At 31.8% G+C, this 25,000-nt stretch overlaps 1 protein-coding gene across 12 annotated transcripts in view; it reads left to right on the top strand.

Moving 5' to 3' along the window:
* The window catches only part of LOC137645986 (phosphatase and actin regulator 1-like), an 868,819-nt gene that overhangs the window by 832,380 nt on the left and 11,439 nt on the right, over positions 1-25,000 (top strand). For 11 of the 12 annotated variants that reach the window (XM_068379094.1, XM_068379105.1, XM_068379095.1 and 8 more), the window contains 3 exons: positions 11,079-11,235; positions 22,688-22,743; positions 23,005-23,108. In XM_068379094.1, coding sequence (XP_068235195.1) covers positions 11,079-11,235; positions 22,688-22,743; positions 23,005-23,108 — 317 coding nt within the window. The remainder of the gene's footprint in view (positions 1-11,078; positions 11,236-22,687; positions 22,744-23,004; positions 23,109-25,000) is intronic. The other variant, XM_068379099.1, reaches the window with a different exon arrangement.

The raw sequence follows: 25,000 nt of genomic DNA, 5'->3' as shown, positions 1-25,000 counted from the left end.
CTGTATTTACTTAAGAGCCGCCTGCTTCTAAACCCTCTCACTCCCGCAGTCCTAGTCGTTCTATTATGCTACCAGATTGCGAGGCAGAAGACGGGGTAGTCTGGATCCAAATATCCCTCCACTCAAGCTCCTAAGCAACCTCTTATTACATTTTTGGATGGCGCAACATGCCATAGGATTCCCTTAGCTTTCAATGTTACAGATGAAATTTCAGCTGTAGTTGATCGGTTGTATCATGTTTTGTATGGCAGTGAGCTTTGTTCACTTTCTAACTCTGCCCCTAGCTAATTAACCATTATCTTTTAACGGGGTACATGTAAAGGCTAGTACTTTTGCTGCCAAAACTAGTCTTGATAAATTCACAGCAGCTCCCATACCAGTTGTAAACAAATGGGAAAGCCAGTAAGTAATGTCTTGGTTTATCCTTCTGTGCAGGAAGATAAGGATGAGGAAAATAGAGTAAGACAACAAATTTGATGAAATATCTTCCTTTTAAACATAACGTAACCTTTTTGCTGAAAAATACCCCATTAAGTTTCTTCAGGTAAATTCTGATGCTGGTTTTTCTTCCAAGTCTTTGGAGACAGCTTCTTTCAAGATTCTTTATACACCTCAGGTCTCTCATTTCATTGTGGATAGAATAATTTAATTGTCTCAAATACAAAGAAAGGCTGATAATTGTGGTTCTCATTCAGTCTTTAATCCTGCTATACCTCAAAGATGTTTTGACTTTGAGCCTAATCTGTTACATAATATTGTTTTAGATTTCAATTTAATATCCTGCCTTGAGGCCATCATTACTGATAATAAAGAAATTTGTATTGCAGTTTGTAAGCTGATTACTAAAGTAAATGCTGTCTAAATTTGATTTTGAAGTATCTGACCTGTTCATAATACAGTACCGGCACTTGTTTCAGAGGGGCTTTTGTGGCTGTATCAGCCTGTGTGTTTTGTGATTAAGATAACAGGTCCTTGCCTTAATGGTGAGTTATCTGCATTTTTTTCATGCATCCTTTATGGAAATGAATTTAAGCATTTCATCATGTAATAGCTTTCTTTGTCCAGTAAGAATCATTCGGTAGTTTTGGGGACAAAGCCATGGACTGTAGAGGTAGTGTCTTTGTTTTGTGAGATTAGAGTTCAAAATTGTCCTCTGTTCCACAATGAAATGTTATTTCTAGATAAAAGTTCATTTCTAGATACAGTAAAAGTTTGGTTACAGAATCTTGCAAATAATTGGATCTAAATCTAATAAAAGCCTTGATGGTTAAGGTTCCTGATTTTTAAAGTACAGCTGCAACTTGAAAATTTGCAGAAAATTAATGGTATACCATTTCAGTGTTCGCTAAACATTATCTTGAAGAATCCTGGTTTATCAAAATTGCTGGGATTTAGGTTCTTTAGTGGTTGCTGTTGATGTTTAACATATTTGAGCAAAATTAATTTATAGTTTTTTTTTTGTTTTTTTTTTTTTTTTTTTAGTTCAAGCTGCATGGAGTTTGGGTTATATATGTAGGTAATTAGAGGTAAGATATCATTTAGAGATACAGTTATCTGGAGTCCCATATTACAAATTGTTTTTAGAGTTTCTTTGTTTCGTTAATCTACAATAGATCAGTTGAGTCGATAATAGTGATCATTTTATACTATTTTAATAATATACAGGACCTATCTCTCTCCTTTACTGGATCCCACCTCCATCAGAGTGTGGGAGTCAGCAATATGAATATCAGAAGATTCATAGAAATAAATGGAATTTTAGTAATTAAATTTATTTCTATACGCACCTGATATTCATATACAGGCCTATCCTCCTCCCCACTTGACTTGTGATGACAAGAAAATTGGGAATAATTTCGTCTTTGAGACTGAAATAGCCTCTGGGACATCAATGTATTGCTTCTTGCCATTAACCGCCAGTGTCTCTTTACTTTACTAGAGGCATGTGTCTAATAAAAAAAAAAAAAAAAAAAATTAAATTTTATAAATTTTATTGGTAAATGTCAATAAACCAAGCTTCCAGAAAAGCAGCAATATGAACAACAGGTAAGTATAGAAATGATTTTTTGTTTATCAAAATTTCTATAGTTGACATTAAATTATTGCCTTACCTTTACATTTGGGTCTCCACACCCATTGTTGGAAAAAAGTCATGGATGTACAGACCATGAAAGAGCCTTCATCATCGAGGTTGCTGGGTTCAAGAGAACTTTAGTATATAGTCAGTTTTAAGACTGCCTGAGTCTCAGGTGTATAGAAGTAGTAGTGATTTGTTGAGAAGTACTGTACAAAAATTCTCTTTAGTGTGCATGAAAACCCCGGCCCGATTGTATCCTCTGGTGATTATCTCTAGCCACTGAGCGGAAACATTGTAGTATGCATCTCTTGTCCGTCTGTTCTATCATTAACACAACTTAGCCTTCTTGAAATTTCTAAATATCTGAGTTTGTCTCGAGACTTAAGTCTCGTGCAAATCTGCCTGTCATTACTGTTAGGTTGTTGACCCTGGTTATAATCTGGGCACAGGGTAGGGTTGTGGTTGTCACTGTGGTAACGTCCCAGACTGGTGAACGCCAGACTGGGTTTGAGTTTGGCTCAAACTTCTCTGTTCCTTTGGTCGCTGCAACCTCGCCATCCTTGTGAGCTAAGGATGATGGGTTTGGGGGAGCCTATAGATCTATCTGCCGAGTCATCAGCAGCCATAGCCCGGCCCTCCTTGGTCCTAGCTTGGGTGGAGAGGGAGCTTGGGTATACAGTATATTGTCAGTCTCTAGGGCATTGTCCTGCTTGATAAGGCAATGTCACTATCCCTTATCTCTGTCATTCATGAGTGGCATTTAAACCTTTAAACAGGTCTTGACTTTATGCTTGTGTTAGTAATTATAGAACTGTGGTGATGAGACATCTTGGAATACTATATGCCCTGTCAATCTTTGGTCAGTTGATTTTGTTTTGCTATGCCTGCTTAGTTGTCTTTGCTGAGCACGTAACCTTGTTGCAGTTGGAATGGCAGTCATATCTGCCTTTTCTATTTGTTATTAAAATGCGCTAGCCATGTTTCTGGTTTTGGACTATGACCATTTACATCTCTGTGCATGTGTTTTGGGATTGCAAATTACCATGTTGCAGACTAAAAACAGTGACATTGTCTGCCTGCTCTTTTGGTCATCTTCATTGTCCATATGATTTTTTGTTTGCTCCAGTACTGTTTGTCCAAACTATGTCTATGGGTTATACTTATTGACTGTATTTGTTGTGTATGCAGCTGCCTCTGGCATTTATTTGGTTCCACCATCAATATAATCCCTTTTTTTTGGTCTAGGATTCAATGTGGTTTGATAGGGAGATAGGCTAGACAAAATAGAAGAAAATATACGACAGCAAAATTAGTAGACTAGTAAATATAAACTAACTACAAAAGAATGTCCAATCTAGTCTACTGTACATACAACTCTAATGGAGCTGGAAATATAATATTAGCTAAAGAGGAAGGCAACATTTTCATGTGAAATCAAATAAAATATAAACTGTGCATACAGTACTTTTCCAAAGTGATATGCAAGGCATAAAAAAGCTAAGTCTATGAATACAAAGCTTGCTTTCAACAAGATAGAAGCAAGAGAAGTGAAGCTTTTACTTGCCTGGAATGCTGAGTCAAGGGACTGTTCATACTTTGTAGCTTAACAACCTGCAGAGGATCTTCAGTCAAATGGGAAATGACACGTCTAAGATTCATGAAAACCGTAAGTGTGGGCTATTATAAGTTGTGTTTATGAAAGACATTTTATCGAGGCAAAAATTTCATAGAAATTATTTTGAGAGAATATTAATTCAGAGATAAATACTGTGAGTTTTTATTGATCAAATTTGAAATTCCATAATGTAGGTATTAGGATGATTTAGTACTTTTCTTTAAAATAAAGTATCACAATGGAGCTTTGTTCTGGGGGCTATAAAGTTTTTTGAGATTATTCAAGATTTATCATTGTTAAGGATTGTCTTCCTTTGGTTTTTTAATTGTTATAGATTGCCATATAATTGTTTATTGGAGAAGATTAGGTTAAATCAGATAGTGAAAAACTTTAACACTTGGGAATTCTGTCATAGATTCAACTATTTTGTAGATCATAGTGTTTTTTCAGGCAATAAGAGTCATTGCACTGCATTTTGAAGAGAAAATTAGTTGCACTATTACATTGAAATCAGTGTTACTAGGTCTTTTGAAGAGAGGAACACATACAATTTGAGCAACCATCGTGCCCCTATATTTTCAAAGAATAGATTAGATACTGTGAAAGAGTAATATAAAATTGTGGTTTAATTCATTGTCTTAAAGAGGGATTGTCTTTAGCGTGCAATAGAAGTTCACTTTGCTATGCTTTTATACATCATCTACATATTCAAAATTAACAAGTTGAAGTACTATTCTCTGGCTTTTTGCTATAAGAAAAATTGCTAAAATATGTCTTTTATGACTAGTTAGTCTTGATACATAGGATCAAAGAGCTCAAAAGATAACCTCTAATACTCATGACCTTTTTTAATTCTTAAATAATAAGAATATGTAAATAATATTTGTATCCACAAGGGAGGTTTCCTATTAGAATGAAATCGATAATATTTGTCTACATGGGAGATTTCTTAGAATAAAATGGATAATTGACCATGCACAAGTTTATTCTAACCCTAATAATTGTCTTATCACTTCCCTGTTTATAGAATGTACTGTGATTTCTTTCAGCTATCCTTTCAGTTTTTGTCACAGGGAAAAGAAATATATTTTGACTATATTTCCCTGGATGTCATTGTGACTTTTACATCAAGTATGTTTTATGTCTAGTGCAGGACAAAGAAGATACAAAGTTCTTTGTTTTGTAGTGTGAATACTCTAGGACAGTTCATTCACTGATATACTCCTTAAAATACTTTGGTATAGAAGTATTATAGGAAGAAAACTAATAAGAGTAACAAACTTTTTTAGCTCTTAGCAAAGATGTGTGAATTTTACCTTGAAATAATTTTTATTTCATATATGGTCAGTCCACTAATATAGGCTTTTAACATTTTAATCATTCATAGAGACCCAAATACGCTGGTAAAACACTATTCTTTGAAATTATATATTTTTTAATCATTAAATAACTTTTAACAGTTTTATTTATTGTGAGAAATGTTTAAGGTGAGGCAACCCGATGTAGTTTAAAATAATTTTTCATGTTACTGTAACATTATAGCTTTTGCTTCACGATCACTTCCTATAAGATGTACAGTTTTACCATAATTTAAATGCTAACAATTTCATTAAACAAATATTTGTATTACAGTTTAATTTCTGGTATCTGCGTTTAGGAAATGGTAAAAACACCCGTTTCGTGCTTTATTAGCTGGTCTGTCAAGGAAAATTTAATTTTCAGTAGTTACCATATATGGATGAGGACTTGTTTCCATGCCTCCTCACATTTGCTTGAATTCATTTAAAATATCCTTTGCTACCATGACTACTTTTGCGTTATGAGGCCATATTTTTTTAACCTCACTTAGTAAGAAAACAAATGTAGAATATAATGCCATTTTACTGCCTTTGAACTGGACTGTATACATTTATGTTCATAGGGTTAAATAATAGTGTTCAAGATTGAAGAAAGCAACCAGGCACCCACAATTTGAAATCAAAACATTGAATTTTGTTTTGTTTTTTTCAAGTGCAGTATTAAATAATTTCTATCAACACTATACTCATTTAGATTTTAAAGTGTAATGCTGTATATATTTTTCATTAGCTCATAACTGAGCTTGTGCTTATTGAATTTATGTACTGACTATTGTAGCTTGGTTAATTTTTGGTTTTAGGTTTACTGGTAGGAGGGGTAATTCTGTCAATTTCGATACTTTTATTCATGGGTTTTCTTTGAGACCAATGCTAAGTTTCACTTTAAAAAGCTGTCAGTACTTGCAGTGTTTATAATATTGCATGCAGATTGAAGTAACATAGGTAAATACATCATAAAAGCAACGGATTAGGCAATACACTTTGTAATTGAAGAAAATTATATTCAGTACCTTTTTTTTTATTTCTTTTAGTACATAGTATGGATATTTTTAAGAGGAACTAATAAAATTATTAGGTAATTTAACCAGACTATCTAAACAGGAGGAAAGTAGTTTTGTTTGAATACTATCGGTATTACTGGAAACTTTTTAATCCATTTTGTAAAGTTGGGGAGTCATTTGGATTTTAACCAGTAGGTTGTTGAAGAGACAAACTATAGCGTGTATAGAAAGTATACATTTTTAATCATCCACAACTTTATTGTATGCCTTTAGTATTCATATCCCATATTTGTTTAGGCTAACACTTTTTTGGGGGGAACCTGGTTGTTCAGTAAGAATTCCTTTCATGATGGGAAAATAGGATGAAGTAAAACATTTAAAATATGTTTTATGATACTTGTCAATGTTTAAAGGTTTATTGAATGTGCATGAATAGCGAGTGTACTGACCAACCTTTTAATTGTTGATTTTGCCCTTTTTGATAATTTTAAAACAACCTATTCTTGGCTTACACTCTCAGTGTGATTAACTTTTAAGTAATTTTATAAAAAGAAATTAGTTTTTGAAATAAATTTAGATTTAAAAAGACAAAATGGAAACTGAGCCACTGAGAGTGTTGCATTTGTAAGAATCTATCACTAGTTATCTAGGTTTAACCATGTAGTGTTTTCTTTGTGTGAGACATTAAATTTATTTGTTTGTTCCCATGTATTCCTACACTCATGACTTTGGTGGATTCACCTTCACATCTGGATTTATTATGGCAAGTATTTTCAAGGTCAAATGTTTCCTATGTCTATGTTAAGTGTTTTTCTATTTTTAAAAAAGTATTTATAGACACATGTTGTATAATTTGGCATAACTGTAATGACTCTGTACTTGTAGCATATTACTTATATTTTGATAAATATATGTACAATTGGGAAATGCTCCAAAAGAGCACAATTATTTTTTTAATCAGCAATAGCAGGTTAAAGTTATTTCAAATCATAAGCTCTCTTATTTTAAAGAAATATCATGACATACCTAATCTACTTATGCGGTTTGTTTGAAAAGACATTTGATAAGATGTGATCTATCCACTTGTAGTTCAAACAAAAGATTAGCAAAATTTTTTTGGAATACTTTATTAATTCACATTGGTAGGGAATATAAACAACCTTTGTATGGAATTCAACTGTATCAAAAGTGTTATTAAAAAGAAGAATAAAAAAAAAGGAAAGAATTGCTCAGTAAAATTGAAATATAAAAGTTGAATTGTACTGACACGGTAGCATTTGGGCAGAAATTTCTTGTTCTTGGGTTGAGCATAATAATATGTAAAACTAAGTTGTAGCTTGCACATCAATAGATTTTACTTCTCAGTCATTTTCTATAGAAAAGGGAACTCAAATTTCTATATATCAAGGTCAATTTATAATTTACAAAAATAGGCTAAATTTCAGTTATTGTTCAAGTTCATGGGATGCTACTCTTGCTTGAATATGAGGCAGTACTACCAGGGGACTGGATGACACTGTACTTGAATCATTTTTTCACAAATACAGGTTTTATATATTCTATATGAATTTTTACCACCGTATTTTATTTTCATAAGAAATTTGCAAATGTTCATAAGGGACAGAACTCAAAAGCTATCAACTTACAAAACAAATTTACATCAGAGCTGAATGACTATTTTTTTTTAAAAAGTGAGAAGAGAATAATGAATAATATTAAAGTAGATTTATTTTTGCTTAAAAAGTTATAAAGTTATGAAAACTATGGTAATGATGCATAATACAGTGAAATAGCATAAGAGCCTTTCTGAAATGGAGAATCTGCATTAAAACTTAATAAGTTGGATATTTCCACATTTTTATCATAAGGTGAGGATTCTCTGAGACTATTTACTAGTAACTCGCCATGTTAGGAAACTTTGAAATATTACTAAAAATCCAGTATTTTAGAGGATGCAAATGATTTTCTTATAAATAACACATGAAAATATCAATATATATTTTTGCTTTATTATTTTACAGTGAATGTAATTTTAGATGACTATGAATCGTCAAAGCCTTTTATCAATAATGCAATATTATAGTACTGAATATAAAGTAGCAATGTTAATATCATGAAGAATTTCTTGTCAATGATAGCCCTACTTAGTATTTCCTATGGCACCATCTGTTTCATTCAATGCAAAGCACTGCGGTCTCAATGACGCACCGTCATTATCCACATGACCTGATTCATGATATCATTGCTTGGATTCTTCCCAGTCACCATAAACTTTGTTTTGCTTGCATTGCTTTTCAGTTCTCTCATCTTGCCCTCGCTTCCCTTTTTAAATCAAATTTATTTGTTTCAGCCATTAATACTAGGTCATTTGCATACGGCAAGTTCCTTTCTTTAATCTTTTATCTCTTTATCTATTACTATGATTGAACAGGAGAGGAATTTTTTCTGATCTGTAACATTTACCTCAAATTCATGTGATACTTTTGACACCATCTTCAGTCCAGATATTGTTATATAAAAGTATTTCGGTAAAATCCCTTGGATTAATTCTCTTTTTTCTAGTACTAATTCTTATTTCTGGTATACTTTCCTTTCATATCCCCTATCTTATTGCTTGTCTTGATATTTTGTCAAATATATTTACAAAATCCACAAAAGTGTGGTATACAATCTTCCTCTTTGCATGGCATTTCTTTGGCAGTAGTTACCTCATTATAAACCAGTGTCGTGGTGATTGCCCTGGTAGAAATCCAACGACTATGTTTGAATATAATAATTTTCTCGGCTTTAATTATGCCTATTTCCACAGAGCTTGCTTAATTTTTTCCAAGGGAAGACTTCATTCCCATTACCTACTAATTATATAGGCTGCTGGGTACTACGGTATATTTAGTCATGGAAACTCATTATTCTTTGTTGCTGCTATATTTTTTTAGTTCCACATTTTATTATTGGAGATTAGATTATATCCACTTTTCATGGATTGAGACCAACTGTTCATGGGGCATTACCTTATTCTGAGTTTTGTAACCCTGGAGATTTAAAGACAAATTATATTGCTCATTCATCGTTTGCAGATGTGTAAGGAAGGAAGTTGGTATATTTAAGAAATATCAGGCCATTTATTATTAGGGAAAGGGCTGTATCCATAGAGAGGGAATCCGTCAAACTGACTGTTCTTGAAATAGTTCTATTTTTATTGTAATTGGTCTTATCTCAATGACAAATTGGTGCTTTGTACAGTGTACTACCAATTTCGGGGTGAAGTTAAAAAATTAAAGCTATAGAGAACATTAAATATTTTTCTATTCGGAAGCTATGCAGTGTTGGAAACTTTAGATATTTTCTTGGGAGTTTTATTTTAGTGAAGATGAACCTGTCTAAATTAGAATACAGTACCTTAAACCAATATAAATCATGACAGGTTCAGTAATTTATCCCTAGATCTAATTAGTGTGGATTATTCATGGTGCCAATGTGTTATAAAAGTAAAAAGGACAGTGCCTTATACCTTATATACAATGTTGAATTTTTCTATTGAAAGGGATTCCAATTTTCATTAACTTATGTTACGAATACAAAATTTACTTTCCTATTCTGAAGTATTTTGTAAGGCCCCAAATCTTGAAGGTCTGTTCCACTATATATGTTAGACCTTTGACTTATGAGTAATTTATGACTTTTCTAAGGTTATATAAAGATTATTGACAACTAAATTTATTCATTGTCAACTGTTACTTTTTTAATGCTATTTGAATACCAGTCATGTTCCCTGGAGGAGTTTGCTATTGAATTAAGGGATTTCATGAACAGGCTCACACCTAAGTGGAAGGAGTTGAAACTTTTCTTTGAATTAGTATAAGATTCATTTTAGGGAAGATGTGGTTTTTTATATCCGTAATAAAATGACAGAACCATCTGCAGTAAATGTCATTAACGCCAATGACATTATATTTCTGAGAACCATGTTTGTTAAGCATTCTATAATGTATATAAATTATTTTTTTTTAATGTAGTATACCAGAAATATTTAAATCCACTATTTGTTAGCTAATGGCATGTATTTTAATGTTTAAAAGAAATTGATTTAGTTAAGTAGTTTGTATACTATCACTATCATTGGCATCATCTCTGATCATTACACATTAATTTGACCCTTCCTTTCTTTTATTGGGTTATACATGAAAATTTAGTAATTTATGATATTAGGTAATTTTATGTTTAGAACAATAAATTATAATTTAAAGCCTGTATCTTTTGGATGAAAAGTGAGTTTCATAGCTGGATTACTTATGTACCAAATGGCTCATTGATGCAAAATATCTTTCATGTAGTACAGCATGCTTTAGTCTTTCATTCTAGCTGGCAACTGGAGCCGAACAAAGTTTTGAAAGCTCGTTGCTGATTGGCTGTTGGGTCGGGCATCTTCCCCTCTTGCCGACTGACAACGAAGCAAAACATTGCATTTGTCTGCAATACATCATGTTCATTTTTGCTTTATACCTCACTTAGTTTGCGTAATATCTACCTGGTTCTTTGGTCACACACAGATTAAAGGTAGATGATGAGTATTGCCTTGGAAAAAATATAAAGCAAAAATGAACTTGATGTATTGCGGACAAATGCAATGTTTTGCTTTGTCGTAGGTCAGCGGGAGGGGAAGATGCCTGAACCAACAGCCATTCAGCAACAAGCTTTCAAACCGTTGTTCGGCTCCATTTGCCAGCTACGATGAAACAGACTTTGGTTGTGTTTAGTTCAGTGTACTTCTATAGTATTACAGCACATTACTGTGATATAGAAACTGGGCTGTTGAAGTGATGGATAGTAATGTGTATGGTTTTTTATATTAACCCCCTGTTGAAATTGTTTTAAAAAGTAATGATCCATTTTTTGTCTTAAACAGTTGTGGCAAATGTTTTAACATTTAAAGAAAAGATATTGCATCATTGAGGCGAATATACTGACTTATTTTATTCAATCGGAAATGGTAAATCAGGTTTTTCATTCATCCTCTTTTATTACAGAACGTCTAGCTACCAAAGTTGCAAGAAGAGACAGCTTAGCTCAAAAACTAGCATGTCGACCCAATAAGCAAGATCTTATAGACAGAAACATTATACCAGTTCAGTCGGAAAATGATAGGAAAGAATTTAGAGAACAAATTGGGGCCAAACTAACTAGGTAAGTAATAATTTTTTTTATCTCACTTCTTGCATTACCATATAACAAGACAGCCATTTAATATCACAAATTTTAAGTAATTTGTATTTTTCCTAACAGTACTTACCTCGAACTACTTTCTTAGGAGTATCTGGGATCTCCTCCCAACCGACCAGAATTTTTTGTAGTTTACCCTACTCCCATTTTCTATGGGAGGTAAACTCTGGCGGAGTGATATGCGCCACGAGGTGACCCTGGGTCAGAGAGCATGCTTGCTCAGGTCTCGATCCCCAGTAAGTTTTCTAGGTCGCGTCGCGATAACATCCCGACGCGCGCTCCTTCACCCCCAGAAAATTGGGGATCGTCTAATACAACCAATATGAAAATCACGCCTTGAATGTCGAGTGATGTCTATTGGTACGCTAGCCTAGGTTTGGTACGATAATTAATAAAAAAAGTAACCAAACCCTATTTACCTAACATCATATTGCCATATAATCATGATAAATAGCATATTAGAGGAAATATTCCATATCAACAATGAAATCAACTTTTATCTATGCGAGTCCAGCTGACAAATGTAAACATAGTGTTATGGTTTGTTCCCAGCAACCTTTATATTTCTCTTTCTCCAACCTTTCGAGAATTTTAATGGTAGCGTTTATGAGGATAGTAATAAATTTTAGGTTAACTTTATATTTATTTATTTGTAATTAAAAATCCATCATGATTCATATTATCCTCTCTCTCTCTCCTCCAATCTAGCACCATCTTCTGTCATATTAAATGTTCTAGCCACAGCACAATTGATTGATTGCTTGGCTGTTTGTTGTAACTTTTTATTCAAAACTTTCCTCATACTTTCTTCTTTTTGCTAGTGGTTCCATGATGGATGTGGGAACAAGTTGTTAAGAAATTAAACTGACTAAGAACTGAAGTTACAAAGAATATATTGAAAATGGAATGTACAATTATCATTTGTAACAGGTTAGAACAATCATAAGACTGTAAAATTGACATACTGTCTTTTCCAGTAGTTTTATTGTTGACTAAACATAGTGGTTTTCTTGTTATGCGACGTGTAGGAATTTCTATTGATATTTGTAATAACATTTTTAATAAAGTCTTTTAGTATTAGTTATCACTTGGATGTGTAAATGCAATAATTCGTTTATGATCAGTGATGAAACTTGAACAAATCAGTTAATTTTTTTTTTAAGCGGCATGTTTAGGAAAACATAATATAAAATGGTTCTATTTCATTTTACTTTGAATTTCTATGGATAAAGTAACAACATAAGTAATACCAGCATCTTTCATCTTTACATAACCAATAATTGGTAAGATATTTGTTGCTGCAAAGCTAACTTGTATGCAGATGTGTACACAAAAAAAAGTTTGTTTGTTCGTCATTATTGGCAATGAAATGTAAACAATGATTTCCATTCTAGGCAGCATATTTAGTAAAAACATGATATAATATCGCCTATTTTTAATTCATTTTGGATTTCTAAGGATACAGTGAAAACTATCCTATACACTAATGGTTTTTCAATTCTCCAGTCTTATACAACAGATGTGATCCAAGTTCATTAAAATTTGCCCTAATTTTTTTTACTTCATCTTATCTAAATGTCATATGTGGAAATCTACAGTATATTATTAGGTTTATTTTCAGCAATTTCCAATGGGATCATCTTTTGGAAATTTCCAACTAAATATAATTCATCATTTTAACTGATTCTTTTTGTTTTCCAATTTTTTTATGTAGGACTATGATAGAATTATGAGTATTCAGCATTGAAATTACATTTTTGTTGCATTTATGAATACTTTACCTAGTTGTGAAGGAGGATTTACACATCCAAATAAATCATTAATAATGAATGAGCTTTTAGTACTTTTAGTATACAGTATGGAAAAATGGTATAAAACATTTAAGTACATATGCGTTTTAAAGTATAGAGGAGTATAAAAGGTCAAATAAGTAAATAAAGAACTGGAGGCTGTATGTGAGGATCTAAAATCTATGATGCGCTGTTCACCTTCAGAATCTTAACTGAATGGAGAACTAGAACCACTATACACAACTAGAGCAGTTAGACTAGGGTTCAAAACAGGACAGGTTAGTCCAGAATTAATGCTTTAAACTGAAGACTCGCTGGTCTCATTAGATTTCTCAAAAGCTAAATAAGTTGAGGTCTGTTGATGTTCATTGCTATCAAAGCTAGATCATTAGGTGAAGTGGTGGAATTGAATTGAAGGCTGGAGCGGCATAATCATCATCCCCACTAGTCTTCTCTGGATTTTTCCCGTAACTAAAAAAAAGTTTCCTTTTACGCTTTGAACTTTTAATATGGTCAGCAACCATAGAAACTTGCTTTTCCATTCGGGGAACAGTGAGGCTTTTGCACCTCTCCAAGATTTTCCAAATCCCAATACTGCCCTCTTGCGTGAAGAACAAGGTGATTATGGATTATGATTGTTCAGAAACAATTCACTTTAACAATTTATGAATTAACCAATAACTACTAACAAATATACAGTAGGAAATTTTCTTCTAAAAGCACTAAACCTAAATTACCCAACAATCTGTTGTTCAAGCTGAAAATTATGTTAATGTAATTAGTCCCTAGATTGTCTCATTACTTTACTAGAGGCTTAAGTATACTGGAATGAAAAAAAATTATTTTTTTTTTTTTGGTTTTAGTGGTAAATGTCAATTCAAGTGAGTTTCTAGCAAAAAGCCTTATGAACACCAAGGCGTTTCAAATTATATTTGGTTTGTTTCGGCTTTTTTTTTATTTTTCACCTCTTTGATGCTACCAGAATAGATAATGCATTTGCATGAAAAAACAAAAGGAAAGTTACTGAGGCCATAGAGTATTAGGAAATTAAACAGAAATGATATAGCTGCTTTAGTTACTGTAACTTAGTAGAGTTTCTCTTGACTTTTATTGGTATCTAAACAAATTGTGTCTTTCAAGAATAAGAAATGAATAAAGGGAATACTATTGTAAAACAAACAAAAATACAATAGAAAAAAGGAAATTACCGAGTTGAGGAGATTTGCAGTCTCTTACTGCCCATAGCAGTTAAAATGGATAACCGATATTCATTAATTAGGTATTTTTCACTAACAAGACCAAACTCTGTATTGTAATAAGTTTAATCCTTTGATCACCAACCGCTCAAGAAATTATTTGGCACGTAAGCCCCAGGCCCTTTTTTTGGACATTTTACAGTAGGGTCCCGAATTCTACGAGAATTTGGTCGATCAATGACCTCATATAAATGGAAAATCGCATATTTCGAAACGCACAACTAACAGAAATAATTCCATTGGGGCCATGGCAACCAGCAACTTGCCTATTCAAACGTGTTTACTACCCATTTCCAATACTTTCTATGTACTATACTATATTTTTTATAATATCAAATTGTTCTTGTAAATAAATCAAACATTTAATATACTTCAAAGTTCTAATAACTTGAAAAAAGGTCAAAATTACAACCAGGATGGGTGTAAACACCGTATATTTCCCATTATAACACGACCCAAAATAGACAAATTTTAATGTTTGTCAAATCTAATGCATAAGACAACTGGTGAATAGCAAAACCATCACTCTATAAACTAGCTTTTGTTGTATCATTGAAAATCTAGAATTATCAAAATAAAGGAGATTTATATCATGCGTTTCCTAAACACACCAAAAAGCACAATAAAAGACGACAACCATTGTTTTGTTTACGTTTATCTCTGATCATAACGAAGAAACAGACGCATTTACACATTTGTGTATAGGTTAGTTTTTGCATCGACAGCAATCTTACCAAATATTGATTATATGTTGATTTTGTTATTACCAATGCTCTACCTAATTTTTCTTAGAACTTCCAAATAAATGAAATGAATGCCATTTATATAATGTTTTTTCTTTATGACGCCGCCTGAAATGGAAACCTTCCATTCGTTTACTGTATGCTCCATCTTCGATCATAATAAACAAACGAAGGCATTAAACACGCATAATCAAAGGTGATAACTAATGATATTAAAAGCTTTTAGTAAATATGTTATTACAAATATTATTTACCGTATCTATATAAATTCCTACATACGTAGCAAAGCAGGAAAACTTTTTTTTTTTTTCTTTTGCGTGTAATCAACAATAGCAAACTGCAGCTTATGACAAAATTATAATTTACGATAATTCTAAACTGTTACGAAAGATAATTGTCCATTTCATATCCAAAATACTTTTCCTAACTTCAGTTATAAGTCAGCTTGTACCCACCTCAATTATGGAACCTTAAGTAAAAAAGTAAAAGAAGAAAGTACTAGGCCGGGTTTTAAAGTCATCGAACAATTAAGTTACCGCTATAATGGACGTGACGAGATGGTGCGAGTTTGGAGAAAGTAAGGAAAATTGAATCATGATTGATTTTTAATATAATTAATACTTTGTGAAGCCACAAAGATTTAATTTATTAGAGAGATAGAAGTAAAAAATGAGAGGTAGCGAAAGGTAGCCTTGTGAGTGAGTGAGTGAGTCTTTTAAAAGTACTAAACAAAATATATGATAGATTAAAACACATTGGTGGTTATGTAATATTAACTAACTGTATAGATGGTTTGAATAAGTTAAGAAATGGTATAAACAATACTTTGTTACTGTATTCGTACACGCATATTATTGATAGCGGCAGCTAGACATCAGCTGATCTGATCACAGCCAGAAGTAAAACAAAGAGACGTCAGCAATACTCGATTTTTAAAACTCCCCCGAAATTCTAAAACAAATTCACATGTTTTCTTCAAGCGCAATTAACTAGGTAAAGAGTAGCAATTTTATAGAATAAAATGTTTTCTAAAAAATTGTGGTTTGCTGACGAAATCGGATACCGTATTTTAAGCTCTGATTGAAATGGAGGTATGCACTGTATAATTTTTTCTTTTAGTATTTAATTGACACTCTAAGAAAATTGATTTTGGTTTCTTCATCTATTTGTAAGTATTGTATAACGAGAGAGAGAGAGAGAGAGAGAGAGAGAGAGAGAGAGAGAGAGAGAGAGAGAGAGAGAGAGAGAGAGAGAGAGAGTGTATATCGGTTGTTGTAATCGAATGCCGTGTTTTTGTTTCGTGTACCTCCTGAAGCAAGGAATTGATCGCCACAACTAACAATACTTATGTAATTTTCATTCTTAAACTCAGGTTGCCATATGTGAACTAAGGTTTTATTTCTTATAGAGAGAGAGAAAGAGATCGAGATCGAGAGAGAGAATTTAAGGATTTCTGGCATCCAATCTCTCTCTCTCTCTCTCTCTCTCTCTCTCTCTCTCTCTCTCTCTCTCTCTCTCTCTCTCTCTCTCTCTCTCTCTCTCAAAAACCAATCTTTGCAAATCAAATGTATACTGTTTAAAATATGACAAAATATTGCAGACTCATTACCGAAGTTTAGGCTATTTACTGCCGATAAATGAACCCAGTCTACTCGTGAAAACCTTGAACGCCCGAAGGGAAAAATAAAGCTTTTACATATACTGTACTAGACAAAAATAATGCTTTAATATACCATCATTAACACTACATTAAAATTATCGAAAGGTTGGAGAAAGTTAAAGATTGCCGAGAACGTAACCACAATTATGTTTACATTTTGTCAGCTGGACTCGCACAGTTAACAGTTGATTTCATTGTTGATGTGGAATTTCATCATTAAATAGGCTATTTATTATGAAATAATGTTAATGAGATGTAATGTTAATATTGTTTCGTAATATTCATTATAAATCACTGTATTTAGGGCTACCAATATACTTAAAAAGGCAATAGATTTGATAAATTTTGTAATGCTTGACTAGCAGACTTTTGAACAACTTTGCAGATACAGAAAATTTATTTTTGAAAAATAGCGATCACATAAAAGGGGAATCGTATAATTCGAACACGCAGAATTCGGGACAGTACTGTACTTGCTCGTTTTAGCACAAAAATGATAGAAGATGGAACTTCACAACAGTACTCATTGTTTAGCTGTATCAATTTCTTTTCCCTTGATATGTTACATAATTTGTAAAATTTTCATATATGTAAATAATGAAAGAGATAATACTTGGAAATTACTAGACATAAATTGTTGCATGGCGTTGAAGGGAGTACAAATTGTGGACTTTAATTATGTTTAGTGGGATTGAAAGGGTTATTTAAGTATATAAACAGTAATGTGTGCTATCATAAAGTAGGGGTTTTTGTTATGAAGTATTGATACAAGAAAATAAATAAGAATAAAAGTAAGTGATGTCATTGTCATGAAATTCACTGGTACAGTTATATAAGTAATCTATTTGAACAGTTTTCAAATATTTTTTTTTTTTATCTCTGGAAAATAATTTATTAAATTTAAAAATATGCATTGTATAAAGATATTCATCTTTAAATTATCACCTTTTATTAAACCTGTGATAAATTTTGGATTTCCTGGTATCCTGATATCAAAGATCACTGAACTAATTGCTTAACATCAAAGTTTCAATGTTACAAATATTAAATTTGTAAAGCTGACTTCAATCTTAAATGAACAACATTGGTCATTAAAATATTGCCACAATATAAAAGTAGGATTAAGATTTTGTCCAAGATAATAATAGCATATGCTTATCAATAAATGTTAAAAATTTGATTGCATTTAAGGATAATTTCTTGCAGTTTAATTCCTTCGGTATGAATAAGGTTCCACGAAGATATGAATGTGTGGTTATATACTTGGAGGACTGCCATGATTACATATGCATTCATTGGGTGAAAGGGTTGGTTGAAGCAGTATGTTTGAGATGTGCCAGCAAATTCTGTGCTATTTTCATACGTAGCAAGGATATGTTATGGCATGGTGATGCATTTACTATACGTGATTTAACTGGCAATGGTTGTCATAGACAAACTGTTTTTCAAATGCTGTTACTATTTTTGGGATTGCAGTAATTTAATGCTTTAGATTGTTAGACCTTATCACATTTTATTTTCTTTATCGGCAAATCTTAATCCATTTTTATTGTTTCTTTATTTCCTTAATGACATTTTCTGATACATAATACATATAGCCCTTTGTGGGACCATTCAACTTGCAAACTTTCAAAGATACAAACTATGCCAATGATATATATATATATATATATATATATATATATATATATATATATATATATATATATATATATATATATATATATTATATATATATATATATATATATTATATATATATATATATATATATATATATATATATGTGTGTGTGTGTGTATGTATATATATATGTATATATATGTATGTATATATATATGTATGTATATGTATGTATATATATATATATATATATATATATATATATATATATATATATATATATAATATATAATGTATGTATGTATATATGTATGTATAATATAAAAGGTATATAACATATATATATATATATATATATATTATATATATATATATATATATATATATATATATATATATATAATGATAAATTTATATAGATAATAGTCTTTATTTTCCCCCATAATAATAACTGTAAATGGGGTTAATCTGTTCCAAACCTCTTATCAACTCATTTCTTTTAACTGGTATAGCATATGTATAGCAATTCTATTTTTTATTTCTCAAATTTGCTTTGGCTGGCCTTGAAACCCTCCTTATCTGTTTCAGAACTTGTTGCAGGTGTGTTTTTGAGGCTATCCAAATAAAAAAAAATTCCACTTCAATTGCCGTAATTCTTTTTGTTTTAATAAAAAGGCCCTTTTATCTTTTAACCTTGGTGCAAATTGTTGATTTGGACATGCACCTTTGAAATTCATTTTTATTCTCAAATATACTGTGGTTCTCTCAAATCTTCTTATTGATCTATCTCTACCATAGTTTCATAGGCCCCACACATATACTGAATAGTCTGGCCTATTCTTTCCACATTCTCCTCTGTTCTCATACATCTGACAACACTGAGATTACCAAACATTTTCACTCGATAGGTCCTCTTACTTACTACACGTGATTCAGTGGCACTTTCTCCTTGCTAAGTGTAGAAGAGAGACTTTAGCTATGGTAAGCAGCTCTTATAAGAGGACACTCCAAAATGAAACCATTGTTCTCTAGTCTTAGGTAGTGCCCATAGCCTCTGTACCATGGTCTTCCACTGTCTTTCTTTGGGTTAGGGTTCTCATGTTTGAGGGTACACTGAGGCACACTATTCTATCTTATTTACCCCCCCCCCTTTTTTTTTTAAGTTTTAATAGTTTATATATGAACAATCTAATTTAATGTTGTTAGTCCTTAAAATATTTCCTTTTAATTGTTCATTACTTCTCTTGTAATTCAATTATTTCCTCCCTGGGTTATTTTCCTTGTTGGAACTCTTGGGCTTATAGCATCCTGCTTTTTCCAACTAGGGTTGTAACTTAGCTTGTAATAATAATAATAACAGAATGACTGTTTTAAACCTAAATTGATCTTGGAAAATGGATTGCAGAATGTGTGATTTGTACTCGTTTCATTGCCACACTTTTGATGGAAAATTTTTTATATAAACTTTTAAGATCCAGAATTGCCTTTTATGCCCATAAAGGTGAAATACATAGCTTGATCCCATACAAACATAGAATTTAGACTTGGAGAAATTTGAGGTAAAAAAAAAAAAAAAGATTTGTTCAATAATCTTTATTTAAGGAACTTAACTTAAATGAAAGTGTACTTTTAAGTTTCAAATCTAACCAAAAGTAAAGTGCTGTAAGAAACCTGTAAAGGAGCAGATTTAATTTTTTTAAGTTCCTGTCAATCTCTTATCAAGTACAGTAATACCTTGACATATGAGTGTTCTAACATACGAGCATCCCGAGATAAGAGACCACTGGCGAGCAAATTTTTGCATCGAGATATGAGCGCTTGAGTAGGTTTGCATGCTATTACAAGCCAAGTATCTCGATGATATGCACAAACCTCAAACAGTAAAAAAATACAAATAAAAGAGGAAAAGAAGTAGATAAGAATAGAAAGTTTTTAAAAAAATTAAGCCAAGTTCAATTAAGTTAATTTCAAGTTTAAGTGTTACGATATGTGTAAGAAGCAGTAAATATGGTACCGTCCACTTCTTTCTCCTTTCCTTCTTCCCTCCGTCCTCCTCCGTACACACTATGGTTAGCCCCTATCGTCTGTTACGAAAGTTAAGAGAATTCCATAATAAAACCACTTTTACTGTATATCACAGTAATCATTTACCAGTATATCATTTCACAATTGTATGTTTAGTATGATTATACTGTACAGTACAGTATAGCAATAAAAAAAATCATGTTTTTTCCATTGTTTATATCATTGATTTGAGTGTTTTTAAAGAGGGTGGGAACAGATTAAATTTTTTTCAGTTATTTTATATGGGAAAAACTGACTTGAGATACGAGCAATTTGACATACGAGTTCGGTCCTGGACGAATTATGCTTGAATGTCAAGGTATTACTGTAATGTGAATTTGTAATACTTAATTCATTATTCACTAAAGTAATAATATTGACTGCAAGTAGTTTTACTTTTATGCACTGTACTTGATAGGACCAGTAAATATCTCCTTATCTTTTCTTTAATTTGTTATACTAAGTAGTTTAACAAGACTACAAAGTTAATATATATAACTTATTTTATAACTGTATATACAGTACAGTACAAGAGAATTTGTCTTTCCGATCCAAAACTACATAGCATTGATAGGATAATTTCAAGGGATTCTAGAAATAGGTGGTTAAGTGCCAAAACACCATCTGATGATATTTTTAGGTTCAGATAGACAGACAGAGAACAGTATTTTTATAATTTTAAGAGGTGAATTACTGTGCATAAACACTAAACATTTTAAAATATCTTTTATTTATTTAATTTTGTAGTTTTAACTATTTAATTAACTTAAATATAATCTCTAATTTTAGATATTATTATATAAATTTAGGGGAAAGGATGAATAATAAAAATGCATCAACCAAAATATAATTATTCAATAATTTATCAAAATAATAGAAAAGGGGATAGTTATTTTTAGGTCATGTGTCATTCGCATAATATGAAGTTGTCACGTGAGTGGTTGATTGTAGATCTCAAAGAGATTTCAGAAACGTGAGAGTGTCAAACTATTTGGCTGCTGTGGCCAGGAAATGCCTTGTTGTTCCTCTAAAAACTCGTGGCAGTTTCTCAAGAAATATATTGTGCAGTATAATTGAATTAACAAAATAAGTTTAAGATTTGAGTGCAACAGAAATTTATAGAAATATGTCAAGTACTACTTCCATCTCTTTAAGTAATCCCTCTTGAATGTTCTTTGTTGTTGGGTGAACTTTCCTTCTCAAGTGTTCTTTGAACCTATGCCCTGAACACAGAAATAGTTGTCACTCTGCCAAGTTTCTTGAGCATCAGAGGTTTACCCCTGCTTGGTATATAATCTGTGCTGTTTGGTACTGATCTGTTTGTCTGCATTTAATTTATTCACACTTGCTAGTAAAGTAGACCATTGTCTTGTGAGTTTTAGTGTGGCATTGCATAATCATTTTGTAGGTATTTCTTGAATAAGAGAGAGAGAGAGAGAGAGAGGAGAGAGAGAGAGAGAGAGAGAGAGAGAGAGAGAGAGAGAGAGAGAGAGAGAGAGAGAGAGAGAGGGGGGGGGGGGTGAGTGTGTGTGTGTGTGTGTGAGCGTGTATTTTGGCACTAGTATGGTTAGTTAGAGAAGGGGGCATGAACCACTGAAGTGGCAGTCCTTCACAGCCCAGCAGAGAGTTGGCATAACTAGAGTTAGCTTTGAAGTGTTTTAGAAGATAAAATTTCTCCATAATTGTGTAATTTTTGTGAACTGAGTGGAAATTTGACATAGATATTAAATTTTCAAGTGTAATTTATGTAAGCTTTGCAGCAGTTAGTTCTGAAAGTGAAATGAAAAGCATTTATGACTGTTTGTGAGGAGGAATGGATTATTTTTGCCTTGACTCATGTATGGAGATCGGACTGTAATGGTTGACGTGGAATAGAACTGTGATAAAAAGTGCATTTCCATTGCTTTGAACATATTAGCATACTTACCCTGGTCTCAGTACACTGTGATATTTTCAAATATTTATTAGAAGAAAAGATATTAAAAATGGTGGCCAAAAATTATTGTGTCCTTCCACGTGAGGATGGCCTCATGGTTTATGCTATGCGAGAAGATGATTGGCTAAAAGAGCGCAGGAGGAGGTCTTGGATCAAAGCTATAACTTCTATATTTTTAGCTAGGTATTGAAATTTGTTTCTTTACCAGCAGTGAGTTGATAAACAAATAGAATATGTTGATTAGTGAAATCTTATTGTTTTAACAAGGTCAAATATTTAGTTTAATTTTTCATGTGTGAAAATAGTTGTGTAATTAAAAAATTCTGATACTATTTAATTTTCCAGACGGTTAAGTTTACGGCCGTCGGCAGAGGAATTAGAAGAAAGAAATATATTAAAAAGTAAGTTACAGTTTCATTGTCAAGTCTAGGTCATATGATTGTGCATCAATAGAAGTTTCATAAAATTAGCTTTGATCAATTGAATTTATGGATATTCAGTTTTCCAGTTTTCATACATTTCTTGTTAGAAAAAAAAGTATTATTGTTGCTTAAAATATGTTGTAGCTCAAATAAATATCTATATAAAAAATTAAATTATAATGTAAGTTTGAGTTTGTCTTATTATCAAAAAAGTGATACTAATGAATTACTATTTGATAGGAACAACGCCGGAAGAGGCTCGAAAACAGAAGGAAGAAAAAAGAAAAACGCTTTTACGAAAATTATCCTTTAGACCTACTTTAGAAGAACTCAAGGAACGAAAAGTAAGTACTGTATTCAACTGAATTTTTTTATCCCATGCTTGTGGTTTTAGAGTCTTCCCAGTAATGTTTTAGCTAATGTAAAAAGTTATGTTCTGTATTCAGAAGGATTGATTCTTATTGAGTATTAATGATTTTATTAAGTAACATGTGTTGCTTATGAAGTGTGAGGCATGCAGTTTATCTTTTGGTTAGTGGTGGGGTAAGAGTTTTGTGTTTTTCTGGTTATAGTACTTACGTTATGTACCATTTATGATGTTGCCTGCTAGGTATTCATCTGGACATTAGGACTGCCTATTTCTTTCATTCAATTTAATTAATGTCTTTTACATAGAATCTTTATAAACACACACATATTGTATCCTTTGATTGTGGAAAAAAGAGAGCAGTTTGACAAGTGAAAATTTTCAAATTTTTACTTTATACTTATCCATCCTTATAAAGAAATTTTATTCTTTTACATTTTGTTGGTAATAAATATTATATGATAGGTTTTAATTTTAGGTCATGGAACATTGAAGAGGTAAAAAGAGGTCAGAGCTATATTTTGGTTAAGAGACGGACTGTCTGTAAAGTATTTCTGGAAGGAAACTAAGATTTCCATGATATATATGGTTACCAGAAGATTGTACAAGACGAAAATTTCATTAGAGAGGAGACATGCAATTGAGGAAAGAGAAGAACTTGAGAGATATTGCTGATTCTGTAGTGCAAGCTTCATCGGTATGCACTAAAGAGAAAAAAGTAAAAAATATATGATCCGAAATAAAATTAATATTTTAATATGCGTAAGAAATCACTGAGGATATATTAAGTTATGGCTTACTTGCAAAAGGCAGAAAGTAGAATTTCCTTGTAACAATTAAAACAAAACGGTCATTGATGGCCAAAAATTTAAGCAGATTTAAAATTTTGTACTATAGCTCGCTAAAGGAACGTTAATGTGTGGTGTAAAAATAGTTAGATGAATGTAATGACGCATGCTCTTTGATCACCTATCCTTTTGATAGGGATGGCCTACCCATTATAGGTGCTAGTTATTTACTATCATTATGTTAGAACACACTAGTCTTACTGTGTCATGACAATCGTATCAAACATATCTACATAATGACAATAATTAATATCACATTAAAAAATAAAATATATTATACAAAATAATAATATACCATCCACTCCGCAACAATCAGGCCTACCACTTTTTCTGCACCTCACTCCATGTGTAGAATAATATCATCTGAGGTGTCAGGTTATACAGCATTATTTTGTTTTGAGTTATTTTTGGGAGCTATATTACAATAGTAAGGATGATTAGAATTTGGGGAATGAGGACCAATTCTGGAGGCGAGGACATCATTCAGTGCCAGTAGTATAATAGTAAATTTCTCATTAACTGATTATCATATCAGATGACATTTACACAATCATAATGGTAGCCTGTATCTCTTTATGTGCTAGGCAATCCATCAGTATTTAGTACCCTTTTCATTATAGTGTCTGAAATATAATATATATATATATATATATATATATATATATATATATATATATATATATATATATATATATATATATATATATATATATATATATATATATATATATATATATATATATATATATATATATATATATATATATATATATATATATAGTGTGTGTATGTATATATATAAAGAAAGAGTTGGATAGCAACAGAAAGGCTCTTAACTCTTATAGCTGTCTCTCTCCTGGCAAGGCTTGGCCTTGGACCCAAAGCTGAGAGATGCTTAAGCCAAAAAATGCAGAAGGGGGATAAAAATAAATACGTATTGGTGGGAATGGTTTATTCAATTGTAATGTCATTGGTTTAATCTGACTTGAAAATGTTTAACTATAATCTCCCTTTTTAACCA

Source organism: Palaemon carinicauda, chromosome 8, assembly GCF_036898095.1.
Source record: "Palaemon carinicauda isolate YSFRI2023 chromosome 8, ASM3689809v2, whole genome shotgun sequence".
Classification (NCBI taxonomy): domain Eukaryota; kingdom Metazoa; phylum Arthropoda; class Malacostraca; order Decapoda; family Palaemonidae; genus Palaemon; species Palaemon carinicauda.
Note: the sequence above shows the minus strand (reverse complement) of the source record. Positions and strands in the feature narration are given on the sequence as shown.